Genomic DNA, 24729 nt, shown 5'->3' with positions numbered 1-24729 from the left:
TGTCTTATCCCTTAAAATCCCTGTGTGCCACCAGTGCAGTGAGGTGGTCTAGCCACAAAATTAACCAGATTTTACCAGATTTACAGACCCACATCTACGGCTAGTGTGCTATCACTTACGCACAATATCTAGTTCAAACGGAACAACAAATAGTTAGATAGCAGCATATCATTCGAAACGCCGATTGGCAAATGAATAAACATTCAATAATGAGGCGAGCACTGATTATTATGTACAATAACCAAAAATTTTAATCACAAAATATAAAATACATCATTATGGTTCATAATATAATAGTAGTACTTATATATTTTTCATGATTATGTTTTAAACATTTTGATATTATAATGTCAATTAAATATTTAATTAATCTACTATTTGTAATCTAACAATTGCCTTAAACATCATTTTAATATTTTAACACATATTTTACGTATTTTTGCGGGAATGATTTCACACTAACCACCAACACAAGTTTTCACGTGTTTTTACCTATTCCTAACAAGTTAACAAGATAAGTACGGAATAAACTTTTAATTGAATTAACATTAAAACTATTAGATTAGATACTATGTTTGAAATTTATAACAAGATTTTTCTCTAATACTAATAAAAATGAAACAGAATCTAGAAAAGTTGATTTTAGATACTTTGAACTCAACAAAGCGTTTGTTTACTAATAGCAAGACTTATTTTTACTTATAATTATATACAATTTTTTGGGGATTCTTTTGGCATTATCTAAACAAAAAAAACAAGGAAAACGTTGTTTTGATGAAAAAAAAAGAGATTTTATCTTTGCTGTTGAAAACAAAATGAACCACACACTCAATTTTGAAGTGTGGATGACGCATTATGCAAATCACACAACAAGTGTATCATTGACAATTTTTTGTATAATAGCAACAGAATCTGTGTCTGTCTGTTTGTCCCAAAGGGTCTCGATAACTATAAGAATACTAAAACTTGTCATATGGCCTTTGTTGATATAGGATAACCTATTTACCCCCCAAGAGGAAGAAAAAATAAACCCCTAAAAATTTGTAGGTATTTTAAGGTTTTAATTAAAAGCTGAGTCTCCCTTCCATGCCTTCCTACAGGCCTCTAGGGGCGAAGCCACAACTAAAAATTAATAAAGCATCGCTAATAACATGAAGTCTTAATTTACCTGGATGGAATAAGAAACCATAGGTGATGAGCTTCAGGCTACACTCAATGGTGAAGATGGTTGTGAAGAAGTAGTCAAAGTAGCCAAGAGTCTAAATAAATCAAATTAATCTTATTTTAAAGAATACAGGTGTCGTTCTCTATGTCTCTGCCGCAGGATATCAATAACTGATGGACCAATTTAGTTACTGAGATATTATAAGATATAACAATGGGAGAACAATTGATGCTCAACCCCAATTAATAAACAAAATTACAACTCTGTAGATATTGGTGTGAAAGTTTGGACACTGATAATTTATACCAACCAATTTAGATTTAATAAAAGTTCTGAAAGTTTTATATGCAACGAATGAGAGAATGTGTTTATAAAACTTTGGGTACCGGTATAATTAATATTTCAATATCCCCTCCAACACCCTTTACAACGAAGAAAAAAAATAATTAGCAAGTTTAATGTAAAAGAAGAACGGAAGTACGTACAGTCCGTAGATATAGAGTAGCTTCGCTACAAATTACTAAATATAATCCTTACCACATTGATTTCTGAACCAGATCTGAGTGGGTCCTCACAGGCGAGCAGAGCAGACGAGATAATGATACAAACAAGGATGAAATTACCCATGATTGGGTGGCCCTGCAACCAGTGACAGAATACACGCAAGCTGTTATCCTATAATGTAAAGTAGTAAGCTATTTATTTGTTTGAAGCAAAATATCTTGAAAATTGATGGTCTAAATAAAAAAAGATAGAACGCAACTTGCTTGCAGACGAAAGAGGTCCTCAAGACCGGGGCTAGGATATAGTCTGGGTTATACATCTATACTTAATACATTTATTGACAATAGACATAATCATTCCTCTAACTATACATGCGGAAAGTAACATCTAACAGACAATCAACCATTCGATAGCTTCTAGTTATGAAAATTGCAAAGCTCTGAGTTGCGCCTGTTATACACCAAAGCTAATTGCAATACTATTAAACTAAATTAGTTTACTTTACCTTGGAGAAGAGGAAAAAGCTGATGCCCTCTGGAATAGGTTCGACCTTGTTGACAGGTGACGGGTCGGGTATCTCTCTAACCTTAATGGCCTCTTCGAATTCACCTAGCGTGACCAGTACATTATAATTAAGTTATATTTTAAAATAGTGCAAATTCTGTTGTATAAAATAGCAAGGTTTTTGGCTTTTCCGTTAAGATCTCGCTAACCACTGAACGATTAAGCTCTCCATACTAGGAAAGATTTACATGGGTCCCTTGATGGTTTTAAAGCAAAATTATCTTTAATTAAACCAATGTCTTAGGATAATTTTGGGATATTATACTGTTCCCTTAACCTAGATGCTAGGGACGTAGTCACTAGTAGAACTTATAAAACAAAAACAATCAAACTACTTTTTAGGTTAACCAATTATGACAGAAACTGTTTTCTTTAGAAACTTACTTTAAATAATGTCTGCTTTTGTCATGCTTAATTTCAATTATTATAAAGATTATAAGAGATTTATATGTTTTATCTTAATTCTCAATAAACAATGAATACATACTCATTTAAATGTACTATTAAATTATTGTATAGAGTAGATTTTGGACAAAAAAGTAAATAAGTCTTGGAATACAATAAATTGTAATGTAAACTGTTCTTTCCTTCTTCCTCCTCTTGGAAAGGAAGATATTCCTCATCCTCATATTCCTCTCCAAAATATTCCTCCATGTTCAACTTAGTGTCATCAAATGCCTTAATAGGCTCACCATCAGGGCCTGTAAAAAAACACGATTATTACTCTTTATTTTAACTCTATGTTCAATACAGAATTAGCAAATGTCATCAAAGTTTATCATCAAGGCCTCTAGAAACAAATGATTATTGCTCTTCTCGTGTTTTTTTGCATGATCCATTTGGTGTCATAAAATGCCTGGGCCTACAAAAAAGTATAAGATTATTGCTGTATATGGTTTTCCTCAATGTTCAATTCAAATACTTTTATGGGCTTTCCATTAGTGCCTGTAAAAAATACACATATTTTACTCTTTATCGTTTTCCTCCATGATAAACTTTGTGTCATTAAATGCCTTGATAGGCTCACCAACAGACCCTGTAAAAAAAAATGATTACTACTTTTTATCCATGAAAAATTTGGTGTCATAAAATGCCTTGAAAGATTCACCCTCAGAACCTATACAAAAACCACGCTTATTACCTTAGTAGTCTTCACTTATGGACCTACAATAGGTACATGATTATTTATTACTCTTTATGGTTTCCTCTATGTGACACAACCCAATCTTTCCCGATTTTGTATAATGTTGGAGGAACACGATTCCAGTGACGTCATATTTTTCTTTCCCGAAAAAGGGAAGGGGGGAAGAAAATCTCTTCAAAAGAGATGGGAAAAACCCCCTTTTCTCCCATCTTTTTTTTTCTTCCCCCCTTCCCTTTTTCGAGAAGAAAAATATGACGTCACTGGAATCGTGTTCCTCAAAAATTATACAAAATCGGGAAAGATTGGGTTGTGTCCTCTATGTTCAATTTATAATTATTTGATGTCATAAAATGTTTTGATTTGATCACCAAGATTAATAACTTTTAAGAATTGGGGATATCACTTCAAATTTTCTGTTTAATAAGTCTAGTACCATGTGTTGGAATGCTAGATTTTCTAGAAACCTATTACCAAGCTGTTTCTTCTTGGGAGAAAATGCGGGAAAATGTAATAGGGCTTTTGCAAATTGTTGGAAGGCTTACCTATGATGACGTCATCTGCTGGGGCCTCCTCTTCTCCTCCCCCCTCCTCCTCCTCATCTCCTGTGGACAGATTGTCGACAGCGATAGCCAAGAAGACGTTGAGAAGGATAAAGTTACCACAGATGAACAGGATCAAAAAGTAGATGGACGCGATGGAACCCATACCCTAAACATTAAATAGATTTAGAAGTCTTGTTGATCAACACTGAATAGGACCAATAGGAATTCAGATTAAGTACAATATGACCACAATATTGGTTTTTAAGTGTACACATTTTGAATAGAAAGTTTAGTTATTTATTTTAATTTTCAGGATAAACTTTGGGGAAATGATATCGTTATGTGAGCATTCGGATTAACTCTGTGTTTAATTAACTATAATTGGGGATCTAGATTTTTATCTTTATTATCAAAAATAATATGATTTTTAACCGCAGAGGGACATACGGACAAATACTGTGATAAAGTAGCTGCTCTATAATTGTTGTATACCTTGATACCACCATAAGCCTGGATACCGTCGTACATAACAACGTTCCAATCCTCACCAGTCAGAATCTAAATAGAAAATTCATTGATTCGTTACCCGAAAAATACCCTAAAATTAAAAATTAAATTGTACTTTTTTTTCATTTCAACAATTTTGCCAATAATTTTTCTGTGATTTAACAAATATGGTGCGGGTTGTTATAATATCCCCCTAACCCCCATTACAAACGGCCTTTAAAGGGTTCTTTCCCTCAGATGTATCCCCCTTACTTTAAAAAAGGGGAAAGGACCAATGCTTGCGGGGCATTAACCCAATATAACCTAACCTGACCTAGCCTCAAGAAGTAAGCGATGTTATATGTGCTCATCTAGGCACTTCAAGGGAAACCGCCAATATAATTATTTCGGGTATAGTCCCTTTCGTAACATCGCACCTTATGGGGCGATTCTTCGTATTTTTCACAGTAGCTTTCTCCTATTTCTAGCCCATGCGGGGGGCTCTAACCCTGCGGGGCCAATTACCTAACCCTGTGGGGCAATCACCTAACCCAATATAACCTAACCTAACCTAAAATAACCTATAAAAAGCCATTTAAAAAATACGACGAATCGCCCCTTATGGGGCGTTGTTACGAAAGGGACTATTCTCATAATTGGGTATAATCTTATATACCTGAAATACAGTGAAACAAGCTTGGAAGAAATTGTCAAAAGTAGATCTGGACTCCTCATTCAAAAACCTGAAATAAATGCAAGTTACTAAGGAGTGTTACTCAATTTTGATATCCAATTCATGGGCTAGTATTTTCTATTAACAATATATATATGTATATAATATTTACTTTCGGCCTACTTTGTTCTAAAAGGTATAACTTAGGTAAGGTAAAGTTTAAAGGTAGCATAAAACCACTACATTGCCTAAATATAACTTCCCTGTAAAGTACAACTCTATCGGAAAAAACTTTCTAATTTATGTCCTAAATGAAAAAAAAACTTTAGGTTTTAAATTAAAATGCTAAAATATGGTGTTAATCATGTGAAATATAAGTTATACTGAAACTGGACCATCTAATATAACTTTCACAACGAAAGTTTGCTTTAATTTTCAGGAATTTAGTAGAGCCAGCTTAGAATCTTTTATTTCTTGGTTTCTCTTTTGTAGGGGGACAAAGTGTCTAAAAAGATGAGAGGAGATGTGGGAAAGAAAACCCACAAAAAGAAATGGATAATCCCTTATTTTTATGACGTCACATGGCTAAATCTTTTAAACACTTTTTCCTTCCTTTCTTCTGTTTTGTTTGGTTTAGTTGCTTCTCTAAAAGTTGCCCTTGTCAGTATGTCCATTAGTTGAAATATACATCTAGTATGCTATATTTCCACTATGTTTTATTTTTAGTTGTCCTATCCTTACTAACACCTGGTAAAATATACTGACATTGAGTACATCACATGGAATAAAACTTTTATCTAAACTTTTTTATAATAAATTATTTCTGCTTATTTTCCTCATATCAAAATTTTGTTCAAGACATTAATATTTTATGTCTGAAGCAGATGGTTGGTTCGATTGCTTTGTACTTTTCAGGGAACATTCTTAAACACTCTAAATAATAAAGTGTGTTTTTTTTATGAGAACGTTTTTGAAAGCAATTTTACCCCACTTATAGTTATCAGAATTTAATGATTAATGGCTTATTTTAGATTTATTAGATTCAGTTGTAATTGAGAGTCCATATACAGAACATTCTGGTTTGGAGTCGAGCCTTCTTCAGGCCAATTCAGCTACAGAAAGTCATCCTACTACTTTAACGAGTTTAGTTACAGACAAATATTCCACCTCTTTAACGCCTTCAAAGTTATACCACTAATTAATACTTCTGTTTAATTAGACTGACAGTCATCCTGCTACTTTGGTGTTTCTACACACAAACAGACATCCTATTACTTCAGAAGCATTCCTGCATAATTGATCAACAGTTTGAATCATTTAAATCTATATATATTTGCTAATAAAGTATTCGTATTTAATCCTAAATATAATAACCTATTTAATCAAAACTGCTATTTAATCTTAGATTAAATAAATACTTAAAAAGATATATTTTATATTTGAATTAGGTACCCGAAGCTACTCTATCATTTAATTCGTGTCTGTTGGATTTCATTTCACTACACACCTCTACAATAGTACAGCCAATGGGTTTGTATGCTAAAATTTCGGCCCCACCCTTAAATCTTCTTATGCTAGGGGAGCAGTAAATTTGTAAATTATGCCATATTTTGGTTCCAGGACAAACGCAGGAGTCCCAAACGTCGGAGTGGACAAACGCAGGAGTTTAAACGTCGGAGTGGACAAACGCAGGAGTGTTAATATATTAATTTAACTAATTATTTCTATACTGATTAGGTTAAGTTAAGATATGCATGTACAAATAAGCCCCCCGCAGGGATTAGGCACTTAAAAAACCTATAAGATGGTATAAAACGGGTTAGGTTAGGTTAAGAGTCCACGCCTGCGTTTATCCACTCCGACGTTTGGGACTCCTGCGTTTGTCCTAGGACCTATTTTTAAGATTCAATGATAATACCTGCCACCAAAGATCTGCATACCCAGGAGGGCAAAGATAAAGATGAACAGAACGAGCAGAACCAACAGAGCGACAATGGATGCGATGGAATTGACCAGAGATTTGACAAGGTTACCCATAGCAGACCAATATCTAAACAAATGTGTATTTTTATTTTAGTTTTGACCTTTCGGTAGCAATCCTAATAGAGCCAACCAGGTGCAAAAATAAAGTTTGCTTGTAACAATCTGACGGCTAGTATCCCAAATGAATGGGGGTCTACAAGTGATTTAATCAAGGCGATGGATTAGTATAAAATAAGTAATACTGCCCCCCCCCCCCCGCCTCACTTTTAATGGTTTTATCTTTCTACTTTTGTAAATAATTACAATTCTCTTGGAAGAATTTTGAGATAAACATGACAAAAATTTACTTACTTTGTGACTTTGAAGCCTCTGAGCAATCTGATGCACCTAAGCACAGACATACCAAGGGGTGGCATAACATCCTAATTACAACATTAACATACACGATAAAATAAGAGTTCATAAATCAGAAACAAAAGACCATCTTAGAATATCTTACTCATAGCCGGAGAAAATCTTTAAGTCCATATTATAATCAGTTTATTTTGAGGAAACTTTAAGTTATTTCTCAAATTGGAGGCAAGATAGTTTGAAATAAACTTTAAATGGAAGGACATACAACCTACAAATGGAGTAGCTGCGCTACTAATGACGTGTGTAATGTCAATGTTTCCTGAGATACAAGTAGAAACTCTAAGATACTAGAAACCACAACGAAGAAGTCAAACCGGTTAAACAGAGACACCATGTAGCCCTGTAAATAGAAAAAGGTAATTATTTCAGGTCTCGGCCGTACATGGGTTGAAGAATCAGCAACACTAAGCCGCAGCCACCCCCACTAAAAGCCAAATATTTGTATAATGCCACGCTGCTTTATAATCGGCTAGCGACCGCTGACTATTTCTTAGTTTCATGAGTGTAATGAAATTTTCTCGGATGCCATTAAGGAATAGCGGCTAAATTTTTTGTGAAGTTATCCCTAAACTTTAAAAATATATAAACTACTTAACCCATATTTCAATTCGTCCGTCTGTCTGTCCATATAATTTTCAACGAGCAATGGGAGCTTTGAAGAAAAACAAATAAATTAAATGTTTGAATCTTTTATTAATTTTTACTGTAAACTGTAAAAAAACGGCATAAAATACTTTTTTTTATATAACTTTATAATGTAAGGAAAATAATATATAAATGATACTTACAGATAAACCTAAAGCATACATCTTCATGAACATTTCACCAGTGAAAAGACACACAAAGAACAGATTTGTGTATTCCTAAAGAAATAACAGTATAAAAATGAATTGATGAAATTATATGGTTTAATAAATTCGCCCCTAGTTTTAGGGGCTATGCCATTTGATATTAACATTTTTCAGTCGGGAAAAATTTTCTTGTGTTGGTTAGCATTTCATTTTAGATATAACACAACATGAATCAATCCTATATGTTTTTATTTTAATATCTGGGGACAACTGGACCAAATACGATAAGATTGGTTTATACAATATATATGGTGTTTTCCCTTAAATTAATTATCGAGCAGTGAATACCCAACCCCCCTTTATCTTTCACTTTTTAGATGTATAAAAAAAATGGATGGAGGAAGTCTTTTTTCGTAGGGGTTGTACATGAAGGGTCCTTCCTTACTTGACAAACAATCGAAAAAATTCTCCCACCCCGTCCCTCAATTTTAATTTATTTAAAAATAAGGAGGGGGAAGGGGGGTAAGTGCTCGACTAGGCACTTTGAGGGAAACAAGTTAAATATACCATACCTGGAAATTATCAAGCCATTCAGGTTGATTGTGATGTTCAGTAGCCAGTACGATTGTATTCAAAAACACTGAAAAAATGTTGATTTGAATTATTTAATAAATATAAATAGATAATATGGAAGAGAATCAGTAATTTCAATTAGATAAACATTAGTTTGGCTTATTTCTTATTTTAAGCCTAATTTTTTATTCTTATATCTCTCTAACCTCTACATTTGTTATTAACCATTTTTGATAAAGAAAAATCATTAATACAACCTATACATTTTTTTTACATATTTATTTCAGTTTATTCAAATTAAAAAATCTGTGTCTCATTTATTTAGATTTCGTCCAAAAAAAGACGGACCCTAGTTTTAGAGTAGCTTCATTTCAAAAAAATATATCCTTACCAAGAGTAATGATGAACCAAAACATAAACTGAGATTTACAAATATATCTTGTTGTTCTCTTATTCTTGCGATTCCATCTAAAATAGAAACATTTATAATCAAGTCAAACACAATTTTGATACATTATTGAAAAAAATTATATAAATATGTTTTATAAGAATGAAAGGTACGGATATATTTATCTATTCGGATGAGATAACACAATAGTCATATATACAGACAGGTATATAGCTAGATTGTTAGGTAACTTTATTTGAACATAAAGTTTAATTTTTTGATTTTACAAAAGTAGTACATTGACTAAACACCTTCTTATTTAAAAAAAATATTTAAAAAAAGGAGTGGGAGTTTTTTTTTACCCAACTGATTGCATGGCGTTTACCTGTGGTTCTATAATCCTGTTACCAGAACCTATTGCCCAATAAAACCAAACAAACAAAAAACGAAAAAATATTAATACCCCCCCCCCCCTTATATTCAATTTAATTAAAAATATGGGGGAGGGGGTTACTGTCCTCGACTAGACCCTTTTTGGGAACCTCCAACTTACTTTTTTGTTGCATAATGGCACTATTTATTTAAAATCCCAATAATTTGATAACTTACTTGTCAAATCGTTTCCAATGTTTCTGGAAGAATGTTTGAGGAGCCCCAGAGAAGTCTTGGTCGGGTGCAAACTCCCCAGTACCATCAGCTGCAGTGGCTTTTACTTAAAACATATTTACACTATAACAACTATCAGATAAATAGCTAGGCTCAAAAGTCATGGATCAACAAATGGACTAAAGTAAGTTATAGAGTATGTAGATATTCAGTGATAATAAAAATAAGATTATGGGATAAATAAAAGCATGAACGGCAGGCCAACGAACCAAGTATGTTACTTACTTAAAGCTCTTATCAAGGGTATCTTAGAAAATTTACATTTTATTTACAGCAATACGGATGGACAGATAAAGTAAATTAAAGAGTAGCTTCTCTAAAAAATTTACTTTTATTAATTACTTTATCTAAATATTAAAAGTCAAACTGATGTGTTGAATTGATTTATTTCCGATCAAAGTAGGACACTTGCCGTGCTGAGCACATGCGTAAGTAACAATAATAATGCTATGAATCGGAATTAATTCTGTTTTTACGAAAAAAAGCATTGATTTTATATATGTGCTAAGCTATAAAAATTGGAAAGAATTTTAATGAATATAATAGATTTGAAATCTGCATAAAATTTAAAGGAATTTTTATAAAATTCGTTTTTTGTATAATTCTTTATCTATAAGCGCAAATACAAATTAAGTTAAATAATTTTGACATTTGTGATTGGTGAATTGAAAACTATCTGCGCCCTGATTGGAGAAGCTTAAGTGACGTACATCATTCAACCAATTAGAGTGCAGGTAGTTTCCAATCCACCTATCCTATTGGTCAAAATTTATTAACTTAAATTGGATTTGCGCTTTTAAATAATGAATTATGTAAAAAACGAATTTTATAAATAAATCCTTAATATTTTATGCAGATTTCAAATCTATTATATTCATTAAAATTCTTTCCAATTTTTATAGCTTAATATGTGCTATACCCCATACAACAGCAGTTTTGTAATCATCTAAATTCTGCTTTGATTCTTTTTTCAACTTGAATCTACTTACCATCTAAAACTTGTTGTAGAGGAAACATGGTACTTTTCAATAGACCCATAACTACTGGATCACTCTAAAAAAAATATAAGGATCTACTGCAGTTCATGGTAAAATATTGCTGGTAACGAATGCTTCCTGTTTCCTGGCAATATTAAAGGATTCCTGGATCTAGCATAACAAGAAATATTTCTGGAGCTACCAATGTTTAACTTTCCTGGTTGCTGGCAATTTATGCGTATTCCTTGCCACTGGCATGTTTGAAATATTCCTGTTAAAAAGCAATATTTCCCTTTTTAATTCCCATTTCCCTTTTATCACACTTACCCCACAATTAGAGGTTGATAAGAAACACTCTACTCGAAGTGGCTTTTTTGGCATGTTTGTCTGATATGGTGGGGGGTTGGAGGGTACTGGTGTTTCTTTGTACTAATTGGGGGAGTTAGGATAAGGTATAAATTTTGCTCCGTTCTACAACAATTCATAGTAGATTAAAAACCTAAAACTGATCAAATGTAAATAATGAATTAGAGAGAGAGATGGGGGGGGGGGGGGGGGAAGGTGAGACTAGACAAATATGATAAATATTCCGTATTTCTGATTTTTATCTACAGTTAATAATACGTAGGCGTAAAAAGTAACAATATAAAAGTAGTCAGGAAAAACTTTAAGGGTATTGGTCCTGGGAAGGTTTTTTATATATTTTAGTTGATTTGGAAGTCTAAAAAGGGGAGGAAACATTTATTTGAAATGAAAATCTCCTGCCATAATCTAATTACCTTCATAGTTTCACTCAAATCAATATCTACCAATGAATTATTAAGAGTGAAGCTTTTCTTATCATGGTCTTATCACTTTTTTATAATTAGGTTATTTTAGGTTACAGGGGCTAGTATTAAGTTTTGCATTATATAGGCGTTCAAAATCGTTGGTTTTACTGTTTGATTTCAGAGCCTCACAAAGAAAAAATTAATTTATTAATTAATATGATTAAAATTACGAATGTATCTCCCCCCCTTTTTAATATATTATAAAAATAAAGAGGACCGCCCAAATTTTGGCGCGAAAGTGGATATTAAGATAGAAACAATTAAAGGTAAAGGTAAAGATCCCACTCTCTTAAATCCTTCCCCCACCTCTATTAGGAATGCACATAAAATAATTGAAATTACTGTCCCTTATTAATTGTTGCTGTATACCTCCTAAGAAATTGTGAAAAAGGGTATGGGGTAAAAACTCCTGTAAGCCAGTAATCTTCTGTCATTGCTGGTAACTTGAAAAATTTGCAGATTGCCAGCTAACAGGAACCTAGGATTTAGGGGAATTTGCGTGCTGCTGGTTCCAGGAATCTTGTAATATTGCCAGGAACCAGGAAGCATTAGTTACCAGCAATATTTTACCATGAACTGCAGTAGATCCAAATGTAAAAATAAAGTTAAGTTATATGTCAATAATAAGATTGATTGGGTATATTCCCTTTAGTGGCAACGCCCCTTAAGGGGCGATTCGTCGTAGTTCGAAAATGGCTTTTGATAGGTTATTTTAGGTTATATTGGGTTAGGTGATTGCCCCGCTGGGTTAGGCTATTGGCCCCGCAGGGTTAGAGCCCCCCGCAGGGGTTAGAAATAGGAGAAAAGCTACTGTGAAAATACGAAGAAACTCCCCTTAAGGAGCGTTGCCAAAAAAAGGGACTATACCCGATTGATTAAATAGCAACGTCATCCAATAGATTTAATTGGTTGTAAGATTAATTTAAGGTATTGAACTGTGTTTTTTTTATGGTTATTCATATGAAAATTATAGCAACACTATAAAACTCCTGAAGTAAATATTCTCCCAACAAGGATACTAAAAACAGTAATTTAGGTTTGCAAAACTATTGAATCAAATAGGAATTCTGAATAATTTCTTTATTATTTTTATGTATTTAAAGTTTAATACTGTTTGATGGTTAAAATAAATATAATTTACCTTTGCTTTCCCCATTTCAACTTGTAAAGCTTTAGAAGGATCCATTACAGCCTCTAAATCTTCAGCCTAATAATAAATATGTTATACTTAAATAATCAAAAAGCTATAATTTGTTAAAATAGAACCTCGTAAAAGTGTCTGACTATGACGTCAGAAAAAATTAACAATTAACCAATGAGAGACCGCTATATATTTTACCATTGGTCAATTACAGTGAATACTGGCTTCTCATTGGTTAATTGTTATTTTTTTCTGACGTCATAGTTCGACACTTTTACGAGGTTCGTTAAAATATCTTTAACTAAAGTAATCTATTTTCTTTATTTTCCTTTGATGTTTTTGCTAACTATTAATCCTATTAACTCTCTGTGTATTTTTATCTTAGATATCTTAGTTTTCGTATATCTTTGAAAGCAAAGCTTTTCTATAATTAGGGTCGGTCCGTCCGTACGTCCGAACGTCCGTAACGGATAGCTTTTTTCGTTAATTTAGGCATGTTAGAATTGTCCTATTGATTTCAAACTTTGCATGGTGATTCCTTTAGTAGTTAGGCACGATTTAGAAAGCGTAGCAACTCTATAATCATTACCAAAATGTCCGTATGTCCATTTTAAACAAGTCCTAAAAATGTAAGTATGTCCATAAACATTATCCTGTATCCAGCAGTTTTTCAACAAATTTACATACAATTTTGCTTTGACTCTTATACATTTATATGCTACTTATTCAGTTCTGACACTATACAAGTGTTAATGTTTGTCCTACCGTTTTAGTGCTTCGCTTTTATGGATGTTGTCATACTTGTTATTTATATACTCTTTAAACTCTCTATCCATTTTTAACCTTAGATATCCAGTATAAAATCATTTGGTTGTTTTTCATTCTATCTATCTATTCTTTAACTATCTATCTATCTATTTTCTACCTTAGATATCCAGTCTAGGTATCCTTGTAAATCTTCGTCCATTTGTTGTTTCATCTTTAATTTTTGGAAATCACCTCTAGACTGGGCCTTTTCTCTCTCTTTGGAGAACTCTCTAAATATTTTAAACATTATAAAATTCAATTTTAAAGTCTTTGTAATAATTTAAAACCAAGAATAGATATTTTATTATTAGAAAAGGTTGTTATAAAGAAGAAATACATTAGATTTTAAATACATTTTTTGGATTGCACCATATAACCTAACCTTTCGTTTAGTATATAATTTTTAATTTATCAAAATTTCCACTTTTCTTACTGCTAAACATGAACCCATGTTTGTTTGATATAAACTTCACAAAATATTTTGTAAATTCATAACTGACCAACTGTCTAACAATCAAAATCTGTAAAGTAGCATTTTATAACAATGAACAGGAGTCAATGTTTATAAGAAGTGCAACATTTATTTTTGACATAAAATGTTTAAATTAATATACTTAGGCATTTTATGTATTAAAATTGATAATAGTTTAGTACTTAAACAAACAAGAAAGGAAGCTTATTTTTCTTAATTCTGCTCATGTGGTCATATGCACCCTTAATTAATTATTATAGAGAATCTGTTATACTAAAATATAAAGCGCTTATACACAGTATAACTTGTTGAACAATGCATGATGCCCCCCCCCCCCGTATTTTCAAGCGAAATTGAAATGGGAGGGGGGGGGGGATTTGTGCACGACAGGCACTTTGTGTGAAAACACTAAAATATCCTAATTCATTCTTACCCGGAAAGTACACCAAGAATCAAGTTCATAACAAAGAAAGAACCTAAGACAACCATGGTCACAAAGTAGATAAACTGCCACGAGTTACCCTAAAAAAAAGATAAATATTTGCACAATGCCGCTATCAATCGTCTGGAAGTTGATGGTTAAAAACTATGGAATGAAAAACTGATGTATTAGTCTGATGAATGCCTTTGAACATGGACATGTGCTTAAGTTTAGAACTACTAACAAATAATCAACTGTTTTTTTGGTATTTATACATTAGATGTTTGTGTTATTGGACCCATAAGTATTAAAATGTTTGATTAGAGGCTGAACGCTTTACTAGAAAATAAAAAGTAAAAAAGTTGAAATTTATGATTTAAATAGTTCACAAGAACTTAAAATTCTTGTTTTCTAAAAACTTTTAAAATGCATAATCTAAGTTTCTAGAAATGTACTGAGTTGCAGATATAAAAAATGATTAATATAAAGATTGAGCAAACATATTTCATATATTTTCCAACATCATAAATTTTCCCGCATTTTCCTTTTTACCTGGCTGTCATGCACCCAGTAGAGAACATCTGTCCAACCCTCAAGAGTGATGCACTAATATATCAGATAATATCATTCATTTCAGATGCACATTTCCTTCTTGGTTAAGGGTGTCAAGTCAACAGTATCAAATGCTTTTTTGAGGTCAGAAAAAAATACTTTCTAATTTCTCCAAAAATTTAAAATCACGCGAAAAATAAATTTTGATTATCATTACTTTCCAAGCCAAAAGTATCAAAATGTTTCAAATGATCTTTTTAAATCAAGAAAACTAATCTATTTCAAATGTTTTAAGTATTTGTTGATTATAAAAACTTAAAGATCTTTTTAAAGCATTTTAAAAATAAAGTCGTTTTTCATTTCATTACATAAGATGAGACAAATGAAACTATGTTCATTAGTTATTCTAAAATAATTTCATTGATTTAAGTCTTTATACTGATAACCTATATAAAATAACCTGACAACACTGATCGAAAGTTTTAAACTAAAAAAGCTCTCTTAAGCCTGCTACAAAGTACTTGACAAGAGAAAAAAAACCGAACATGATTTGAATTGTAAAGCAGCACTTGTATGGGATTTCAAGGAAAAAATACTTTTATTGGAAAAAAATATGAATGGAAGCTAAATATTTTCTCATGTGGCCGTTTCGATTCTCAATTTTTTTTGTATGAACTGGACAGTAAATTGTAATGTTTTGAATTGAAAGATAAATTCCTGAAACACGGTTAACATAGCTTGACCGATGTTGTCAAAATTTGTAATTCCATACTGAGGTCCCTGAAATAAGATTTCTATTGTGATACTTATGTATTGCATCGTATTATTCGCGAAAACCGTGTGTAATCTATAATACAAAGTAGAATGATGTCTGTCCGTCCGTCTGTCCGTACGTCTGTCCGTCCGTCTGTCCCTTAAGATCTCGGTAACCACTGAACGGATCGGATTCTACTCTTTAAGGAATATACCTACTGGTCCTGTGGTTGTTTTAGGTTATTTTCTTGGATGATAGGACACGCCCAACCCCCCAAAAAACAAAAATGTAATTATACCTATAGGCTAGGGGCAAAGCCGCTAGTATTATACAATATATGAGTTTACATGATGAGTTACAAAATAAAAATAGTACTTTGAAAACTTTTTTGGACTAACGAAAATTCTTAATATATACTATGGTACACAAGAGTTGCCTTCTCTAAAAATATTATACAATACATAAGTTTACATTATGAGTTACAAAATAAAAATAGTTCTTTGAAAACTTTATTCGACTAACAAAAATTCTTAATATATACTATGATACACAAAAGAAGCCTTATCTAAAAATATTATTTCTCTCTATCCATATTTTGTTAGATCTAAATATTATGTAGATAGGTTTGAAATTAAATTTTACTTTGATATTACAGCAATTAAAAGGAAATGAAATAAATATAGACTTCCCTAGTATGTATACAACAATTAGAATTTACAATTGATTTAAAATTTACCTCCCAATATTCTCTACAGATGGTGCCATTAGGACATTCCAGAGTACCTCCACAAGGTGTTGGATCCAATGGCATTTCATCTAAAATTAGACAGTTTTGGCCTAAATCTTATAAAATTATTTTTGGACTAACCTAGGAGTTAAGTTTCTCGTCAATAATTTCAATTTATAGATGTGGTAATTTCGTTTATAGTAATTTAAGGGTATATATCATTTTATTGTCAATTGTCTTATAATTTCTTAAGAATGTAAACTGAATAGTCTAAGTTAAGTTTTTTAGAAATAACTTGCAGGTCAATCCTTTTCCAGTTCTCAGTCATACTGAAAATTCACGTATAGCATCGTATTAAAGACAATTTTTCACGATTTTTTCATGAAAATCATAACAATACAAGTTTTTTTTATTCCTGAACTTCGGCCCTATCGGGTTAGCAAACCTGGCTTTAAACTTATGATTTTTCATTATAATATCCGTGGAAAGCTCTCAATAATATGATGCGATAATAACTATTACTTCTTTGACTCTAAGTCTTATAGAACACATTCAATATATATGAATTTTTATGAAAAACAGTTAAATACAAAAAAATGGAACAAGAAGAAAACTAGATATGTATTGTCACATTACCTGTAATTGCATTGAAGCATGCTTTATGGAAGATTCCAGAGAACAACTCCAAGCCAATGATAGCGTAGATGATAATGACAAACATGACCAACAACATGATGTTGAACAATGGAATGATGGCCATCAAGATGGCGTTCAACACAATCTGTAAACCTAAATATTAGAATTTTGTAGATTTTTAAAAATAGGTTTTTAAAAAAATAAATTATATTTTAAGAAAAAACAGTGTTTTCTCATTTCATATGTACACAATAAGTCGGCTAAATATAAGTGAATCTCTTATGATGTAGCTTGCTTTTGGTAGATTATATCGTCCAAAACCTTTGTCGCTAGTATTAATGGAATGGATCGTATGTGACTAAATGTAGCGGAGTTTTTTTTAATGGAACCAATGTATGGCTAAATTTAACTCACTTACCAGTAAAATAAATAACCAATATCTTCGTTGACTTGAGACATTTTGTTTAAGGAAGAAACATTTAGCCTTGTTCAACAAAATAAACCCCAAAGACTGTGTTTCCATAACATTTGAAAACTGCTAATTGTTTTTTCCTTATACAAATGCCTCGAGCAAATGAAGAAAATATTGATTATTAATTTCTGTTAATGGTAAGTGGGTTAAATTACGAAAATTCTTTTATTCCATTAAAAAAACACAGTTTATAAAAAAAAACTCTTAGTCTGCTAATGTTCCTATTTAAAGTTTAAGTTGAACAGATTATTGCGTCTGACAACCCATCTAGGGTATTAAGTCTATTAGAATATCTGGGCTCCTAAAAACATAAAAAAAAACTACTTACTTGGAATTGAAGAAAGCAGTCTGAGAGGTCTTAAGACACGAAAAGCTCTGAGAGCCTTAACGTCGAAGCCCTCAATCTGCAATTGGGCTAGCACGGCAGAAAATAAACTAAATAAATATAAAATTTTATGTATATTTATCGTATGGTTTTATAGGACAGCAAGTTAATACATCATTTATTAATACTTTTTTTTTAAATCAAAAAGGCATTTTACATTTTTTTAGATGTAAGTTGTACGTTGATTAACATTGAATTTATATATTGTAATAAACACTTAAACAAATTTTATTATGATATTTGTGCAAGAATAATGATTGCTATGCTTATTGCTTACCCAATCATGACAATGGTAAAATCTAGAATGTTCCACGAGTTTCGTAGGTACGCGTTTTGATGTTCTATAAATCCATAAGCAAGAATTTTCATGCAACACTCGCTGGTAAAGGTTACTGTAAACACTACTTCTATTTCTTCCTGAAATTTTTATAAACAGGTTAATTTTCTATTTGGAGATTAATTGTAATGGTCCCCAAAGTTTTATAAACATTATCTCTTTTTATTGTTAACTTTGGGAACTTTAATGAAATCTTGATCTGCTAAAGGTGTAATTTTGTTTATTATAATTGGATGAGTATAAAGTGAGGTATATTTTTGCTTTTTGCCGTAGATGTATGTATTTTAAGACCTAAAACAGGAGTAGAACGGTAAAATTTGGCATGGTAGTTGCTTTAATGGAGTCCAATATGGACCTGTAAAGAATCGGCGGCCAAACCACCGCTCCCGCCGAATTTTTTTTTATAACTTTTTATCGCCAAATTATTTGGAATAGTTTGAGAAAAACTTATTTTTCATTTTTCACTAAACCTTTTTTTGCGGAGTTGTGTCGACATGTTAAAATTATTTCTAACTAAAATCTTCCATTTTTAAGTTTAAGCACCCATTGAAAAGTCATGAGCACGCCACTTCTTTAAATAAAAAAGTGTATGCACTTAAATAATCAATATTAATATATAGACACTACTTACCAAAAATTCATTTCTAGACGTGCTATCGCCGTTTGGCATTGGCTGGAAAACAGCCAAACATAAACAGGTACCAACGATGGCCACCAAAATAAAACCCTGAAAAAATGAATAAGAATTATTTGGTATGTTCTAATAACTCCCCTCCATCTTATTTGGAAATAAACTGAAAAAATGGGATTGGGTAGCTTTTCGTTTGTTTGTTTATTGCTCTTGGCAAGGTTAGGTAAGCTATATGGATAACTTGGTAGCCCTGTAGAGTTAGTATACCACTAGTATAGGCCCTGTAGGGGTTATGCATAGAAAAAAACTATCCCCCAACCTTATTCTCAATTAATAAAAAAATTAAGAGGGTGGTTTTCAGCAGGGATCGGAAGCCGCGCCTCAGCCGCGCATAAGCCTAAGTTTTAAACCTGCTTGTGAGCATAAAAAGAAATTTCAGAAGGAAGGATTGTCTGCTAAAGAGCAGTTTTATACATCCAGCTGAATTTTATAGTGATAAAATGAAGATTACACTGAGGCTTACACGCGGCTTACGCGCGTTTTCCGATCCCTGGTTTTCAGAGCTAGACCGTCAATTTGTGTGGAAGAAACAATTATTTTGCAAAGAAGTTGTATCAACTTTTTTTTATAGCTAGCCGGTTCTTTTAGTAAGTAGTAGATGTAAAATTTTTCATAGAATTCAGATATGCAATCGTTTTTTTTGTAGACCTCTTATTTTCTAAGTAATTTAAGTTTAAAAAAAAAAATTAAGTCGATTTTAAGGTACTAAAATGCAACAAAATAATTACCTGACAGAATTGAAAAAGTAAGGTGTCAAATTAAAGATCTTACTATTTTTGTTCATAATGACCATTTTCTTTCTTTTTTTTGTTGCATTTTAGTACCTTAAAATCGACTTAATTTTTTTTTTAAACTTAAATTACTTAGAAAATAAGAGGTCTACAAAAAAACCGATTGCATATCTGAATTCTATGAAAAATTTTACATCTACTACTTACTAAAAGAACCGGCTAGCTATAAAAAAAATAGTTGATACACCTTCTTTAGGTTTAATAGGAACTTTATAAAGTATGAAATCAGAATAGTTTGTATCAATTAGATGTCATTAACTAAAATGGTTATGGCAATTTGTGTTTTTTTTTTATAATAATTAGGTTGACAAAAAGCTTTACTACTGAAAATATATATATCTACAATGTAGAAAAACTAACCGAACATACACAGACTAACAGACCAATGCAAATAACTTATAGAGTATCCTCTCTTGCAAGAAAAAGAAACTTACCTCGAATACTTTCCATTCTACTATTTCTATCAATTTTTTTCTAAGAGGATTTTTTAGAGAAAGGCAGTGTAATGAGTAAGGATCTCTGCAAAATAAAAAAAAACTTGTCTTCATTAAATTGTTTTCATGGATTTTGATAGCTTACTTTTTCCGTATGAAAAAGTGAAAGTTACTACTGAACAGATTGAGTTCACAATTTCAGGGGAGCTTCACATATGCCCAGTGATGAAATTATTTTTTAGATTTTTTAGTGTTGGGATGGTTTTAGGGTATTTTTATGTCCTTCCCCACTCCTCCGAACACACAGCCCATAGATTTTAGGGGTGCAGTGGCTATTATTAAATATTGTAGTATGATATGCTTGTCCTGATTAGTTATTAATAGGCCCTAGAAACAATGAAATACCAGTTGATATCATAAAAAAGAGGCAGGATGTCTCTCTTTCTGTTTTTTTTTGTCTGTACCCAAAGATTCTCTTGAGTGCAGGTATAAAATACATTTAATTTGAAAGCTAAGAACAACGAACACTGGAAATTATCATTATGCACTCAAATAAGTATTTAGCTTTACCTTTCGTTTGTAAAGTTACAATCTAGGGTTAGTATCATCCCCTAGTAGCTAGAAATTTGACAACAGAAAAATAGTTTTGCTCTTTTCCTGTTTAAATTAATTTAAAATACATAATTTTCTCCTTATCCCTGTATTTAATAGCATAAAATTATCCTAAAACGTCCAAAATTTAAAACATTTCCAGAAAAAGTTAACTCCTTAAGTTATCTTTCCTCGAAACACTTTTTGTTGTCAAATAATATGTGTTTCCTGCTGAAATAGAAGACAGATGGAAAAATAAGATAATCCTAAAATTCTGCATATCTCTAATTCTATAACACTGCACTGGCAGTGAGTAAAATCTAGTGGGGGAAGGTTATATTAGACTATAAATTATAATATAGTCCCCAAAGTTTTAAGAACTCTCATTCGTTGATCTATAAAGGTTGGGGACTTTTATTAAATCTTAAATCAGTTATACAAACTTATTATCTATTGTTATATTTCTCAAAATCCGTGGAAAACAAGATAATATTTTTAACTTGATCTTAAGAAATCTAGGTCCAGGGAAGGTTTTAGGCAATTTTCAAACCTTTTCCACCCTTTCTAATAAAGAACCCCTAATTGATAGGGGCGCAGCATCTAGCACTAAACAAAGTACTTTATAATATTTGTGCTCTATGGCAGATAATATATATATCCATGTGTATTATATATTATACAAATACAAAATTTCTTTAAAATTCAAATACATAAAATGTATTTCTATTGAAATTCTTTGCGAGCTCTAGCCTAGCACGCCTAAAATTTTGGAACATGAACAGTTTTGATAAACAAAAATAGGATAACAATGTCCAAGCGCACAAAAGTTAACAAAGTTTTTGATACCAAAGAAAATGGTATATAAAAATGTTTCTTGAATTCAGGATACCTAATGAACTTAATTATGTTTCAAACATAATTATCAAGATGTTTTGCTTACAACAAAATGAAATTTAAGAAAAGCTAAATGAGCAACATGAGAATACACGCAGGAATTTTCTTGTAATGATTATTGAATTGCTAAACTAAACTAGATTATACCTAATTCTTACAAGAATCCAAATATGGAAAAAAATGTTAATTTATAATATTTCTAAATGTTTGTCCCAATATCTGTTAAAATTTAGAATTCAAATCACAGAAAGAATATTTCCTTTATGCTTCAAATTGTAAAAAAGATTTTATCTTTTATTTCTTTTCTCCTACTATGGCTACTATTACAGAGTACAATTCTGTTTTAGCAAACCTATTTTTTCCACGGATTTTGGAAAGCAAAGCATTTTTAGTACATTTAAATATGTGTCTGTCTGTAAAAAAGCTCTGATAGTGAACTAAGACAGGTATTAGGTAAGAAAACCTATATTTGAAGATTCCTGTAGTGATCAAGGACGTGTACCATATCAATTCTCAATGTTAGCATTGTCATATTAATTTGATTTTTAACTTAATACCAGACAAGAAGACTGGTTATTAATTGTATCTTGAAAAGCATCGATTACTATTTCATTCAAGTTTAAACTTATAATCAATAATGATATAATAATTTGAACTAATTTGTTGTTAAGCTTCGAATTCATAGAAAATTTTCATTTCTGTTTTCATCATTGATAATGAAATACAAAAATATGATTTTTATTTGCAAAAATTCTTTTAACTCATTTTTTTCTACAGATTTTAAAAAAATCAAATTTTTTCTTTAAAGTTAAATATAGAAAGTTAAAATGAAACTAAAATATTTTAATATAATAAACCCTTTTTTTAAATTGTAGATCACATTTTAATGTAGAGTACGATTTAAGAAAATACAAAAAAATCATTTATTATTTAGATTTTTTCGACGTCAAAATTTAGACTCAAGTAAGATAAATAACAAGCATGACACTATCCATAAAAGCTAAGCTCATAAAATCCAACAGTCGCAAAAGTGAATTAAATATATAGAATAATTGACATAAAGTAAAATAATAACATTTTCAGTCATTATTCATAATGAAAAAACCTTTGGTGTGAATTTAACTCTTCTAATAATCAAGAGTTTTCCTTAAAGTGACTAGTAAAGAAAAAAAATCTAATTATTTTGAAATAAATTAGAAATTATTAGGTACCCCGCAGGGATTTGTCATACAAATTTTGAGGTACGGAACTGCCGCTACATCATCCAAAATATAATAATAAAGACAAGTTCTTGAATATCCTGCCTGTCTACAGGTGGTTTCACGCCAACCCGCCTCGCCTGTTTCTTAGGCTCGGCGGGGGGCGCAGCTTCTCCAGGTTTACTCGCATCTCCACTGAGAATTTGGCAATACTTTTAGTTTTAGATGGATAGATATGCATTTTAAAAAAGACACCTTAACACATATTTAGATAATTTTTGTTGCATTGTTTGGTAGTTTTTCTAACCTGGTATGGCCTTGCAAAAGCTGAAAATACCAATATTCAAGACATATATTTATGTTCAAGTATTAAGGTTTATAAATTCAAAGGATCCAGTTAAGATAGTAAACAAGATTTAAACAAGAACTATTTTGTCCAATAGAAGTAAAAGTGTTTGGAACTAGAAGCTAAACATAAGGGCAAACATTAAGGAAAAAGGAAAGACAGAGGAAGAGAAATAAAAAAAGAAATTAAAAAATATTAGAAAGAGAAAAAGAAAGGATAAGCCAAGAAAAGTGAAGAGAAAGTTAAAGGAAGTGAAGAGGCAGTACTAACACATAGCATTACAGACAGAAAAATAGACAGACTGAATGACAAATTGACAGACAAGGACAACACAAACAATTATTGAGTAGCGTAAATTAAAAGTAATCAAAACTTGTGTTTAATACAAAATAAAGCAAACATGTGTGCACTAATTTGCAAAATAAATTGCTTAGCAAATAAATTACAATCTTTTTATGCATTAAACCTGTGCAGTTAGGTTTTAAACAAAATAAAAAAAAATGCAAGGAGGGAGGGAACATTGGACTGTAAATTATACTGGTACTCAATCTTATGCGTACACGCTCTTATTCGCTGGCTTAAAAAAAATTGTTTATATTTATGAAACAATGATTTGTTTTAAGCAACAGAGGCGTTGTATAAACTTTTCCACTAATTTTCATAATCTAGTGAAGGGAAATTTTGTTTATTCTAATTGGATTTTATTATATAAAACTATGGAATTAAAAGAAACTGTTCTGAAATTAAATATTTTCAAAAATAAATTCAAGTAAATCAAGTTTTTATAAAAAAATACTTTAAAGCATTTCCCAAACAACTTATATTATGAAAAGAAATTATAAACTGCTAGCTTTGATAACTTTACTCAGGCTTTGCATTAATTTACTTCTTCAACAATATATACTTGTGAGTTTAAATTAGAAATTTAAACATTTTTACAGGAAACATAAGCTGTTACTTATAAGGAGTTTAACCAATGGAATTGCATCTACTTAAAATAACCAATATTTAGCTTAGGATAGGTTATAACAGATAAAATTTGAAAAGTAGATTATAATACGAATCTTTAAATTAAGTCAAATCCCATAATTTATCATGATTAAATAGAATTTAGGGTTTCTTAGCCTTACAATTACATATTCTTTCCTATCTAGGTAAGGCTATGCTTATGCAAAACACTTATTTCTAGACTAGACCAAGCATTTTTGTAGCATATGTACATCATTACAAAATAGTAAAATCTGACACTGAACATCAGAGTTAAATTCTTTAAAAGATGGCTCTACACATAATCTTGATTTATTACTTGATTTATTATTATTAAAATATATTTGCTTGTACAGTTTTAAAAAGTTTAATAACACTATATACTAGGGATC

At 31.2% G+C, this 24729-nt stretch overlaps 1 protein-coding gene across 1 annotated transcript in view; it reads right to left on the bottom strand.

The window, feature by feature from the left end:
• The window catches only part of LOC145324429 (muscle calcium channel subunit alpha-1-like), a 54468-nt gene extending 30657 nt beyond the window's left edge, over window positions 1–23811 (bottom strand). The window contains exons 1-28 of the mRNA XM_080167018.1: window positions 23797–23811; window positions 23110–23216; window positions 20321–20405; window positions 19036–19131; window positions 18345–18484; window positions 18011–18117; window positions 17211–17363; window positions 16584–16663; window positions 15813–15873; window positions 15094–15149; window positions 14554–14642; window positions 13767–13878; window positions 12842–12907; window positions 10883–10946; window positions 9837–9939; window positions 9231–9307; window positions 8839–8906; window positions 8264–8338; window positions 7737–7815; window positions 7413–7485; window positions 6997–7128; window positions 5082–5148; window positions 4412–4477; window positions 3920–4085; window positions 2823–2934; window positions 2175–2280; window positions 1703–1840; window positions 1169–1259 (exon numbers count right to left, since the gene is read on the bottom strand). Coding sequence (XP_080023144.1) covers window positions 1169–1259; window positions 1703–1840; window positions 2175–2280; window positions 2823–2934; window positions 3920–4085; window positions 4412–4477; window positions 5082–5148; window positions 6997–7128; window positions 7413–7485; window positions 7737–7815; window positions 8264–8338; window positions 8839–8906; window positions 9231–9307; window positions 9837–9939; window positions 10883–10946; window positions 12842–12907; window positions 13767–13878; window positions 14554–14642; window positions 15094–15149; window positions 15813–15873; window positions 16584–16663; window positions 17211–17363; window positions 18011–18117; window positions 18345–18484; window positions 19036–19131; window positions 20321–20405; window positions 23110–23216; window positions 23797–23811 — 2584 coding nt within the window. The remainder of the gene's footprint in view (window positions 1–1168; window positions 1260–1702; window positions 1841–2174; window positions 2281–2822; window positions 2935–3919; window positions 4086–4411; window positions 4478–5081; window positions 5149–6996; window positions 7129–7412; window positions 7486–7736; window positions 7816–8263; window positions 8339–8838; window positions 8907–9230; window positions 9308–9836; window positions 9940–10882; window positions 10947–12841; window positions 12908–13766; window positions 13879–14553; window positions 14643–15093; window positions 15150–15812; window positions 15874–16583; window positions 16664–17210; window positions 17364–18010; window positions 18118–18344; window positions 18485–19035; window positions 19132–20320; window positions 20406–23109; window positions 23217–23796) is intronic.
• Window positions 23812–24729: the final 918 nt, after the last annotated feature.

This window comes from Acartia tonsa, chromosome 7 (genome assembly GCF_053477335.1).
Source record: "Acartia tonsa isolate MP-2025a chromosome 7, ASM5347733v1, whole genome shotgun sequence".
NCBI classification, from domain to species: Eukaryota; Metazoa; Arthropoda; class Copepoda; order Calanoida; family Acartiidae; genus Acartia; species Acartia tonsa.
The sequence above is the reverse complement of the archived record's forward strand: the minus strand, read 5'-3'. Positions and strand labels throughout refer to the sequence as shown.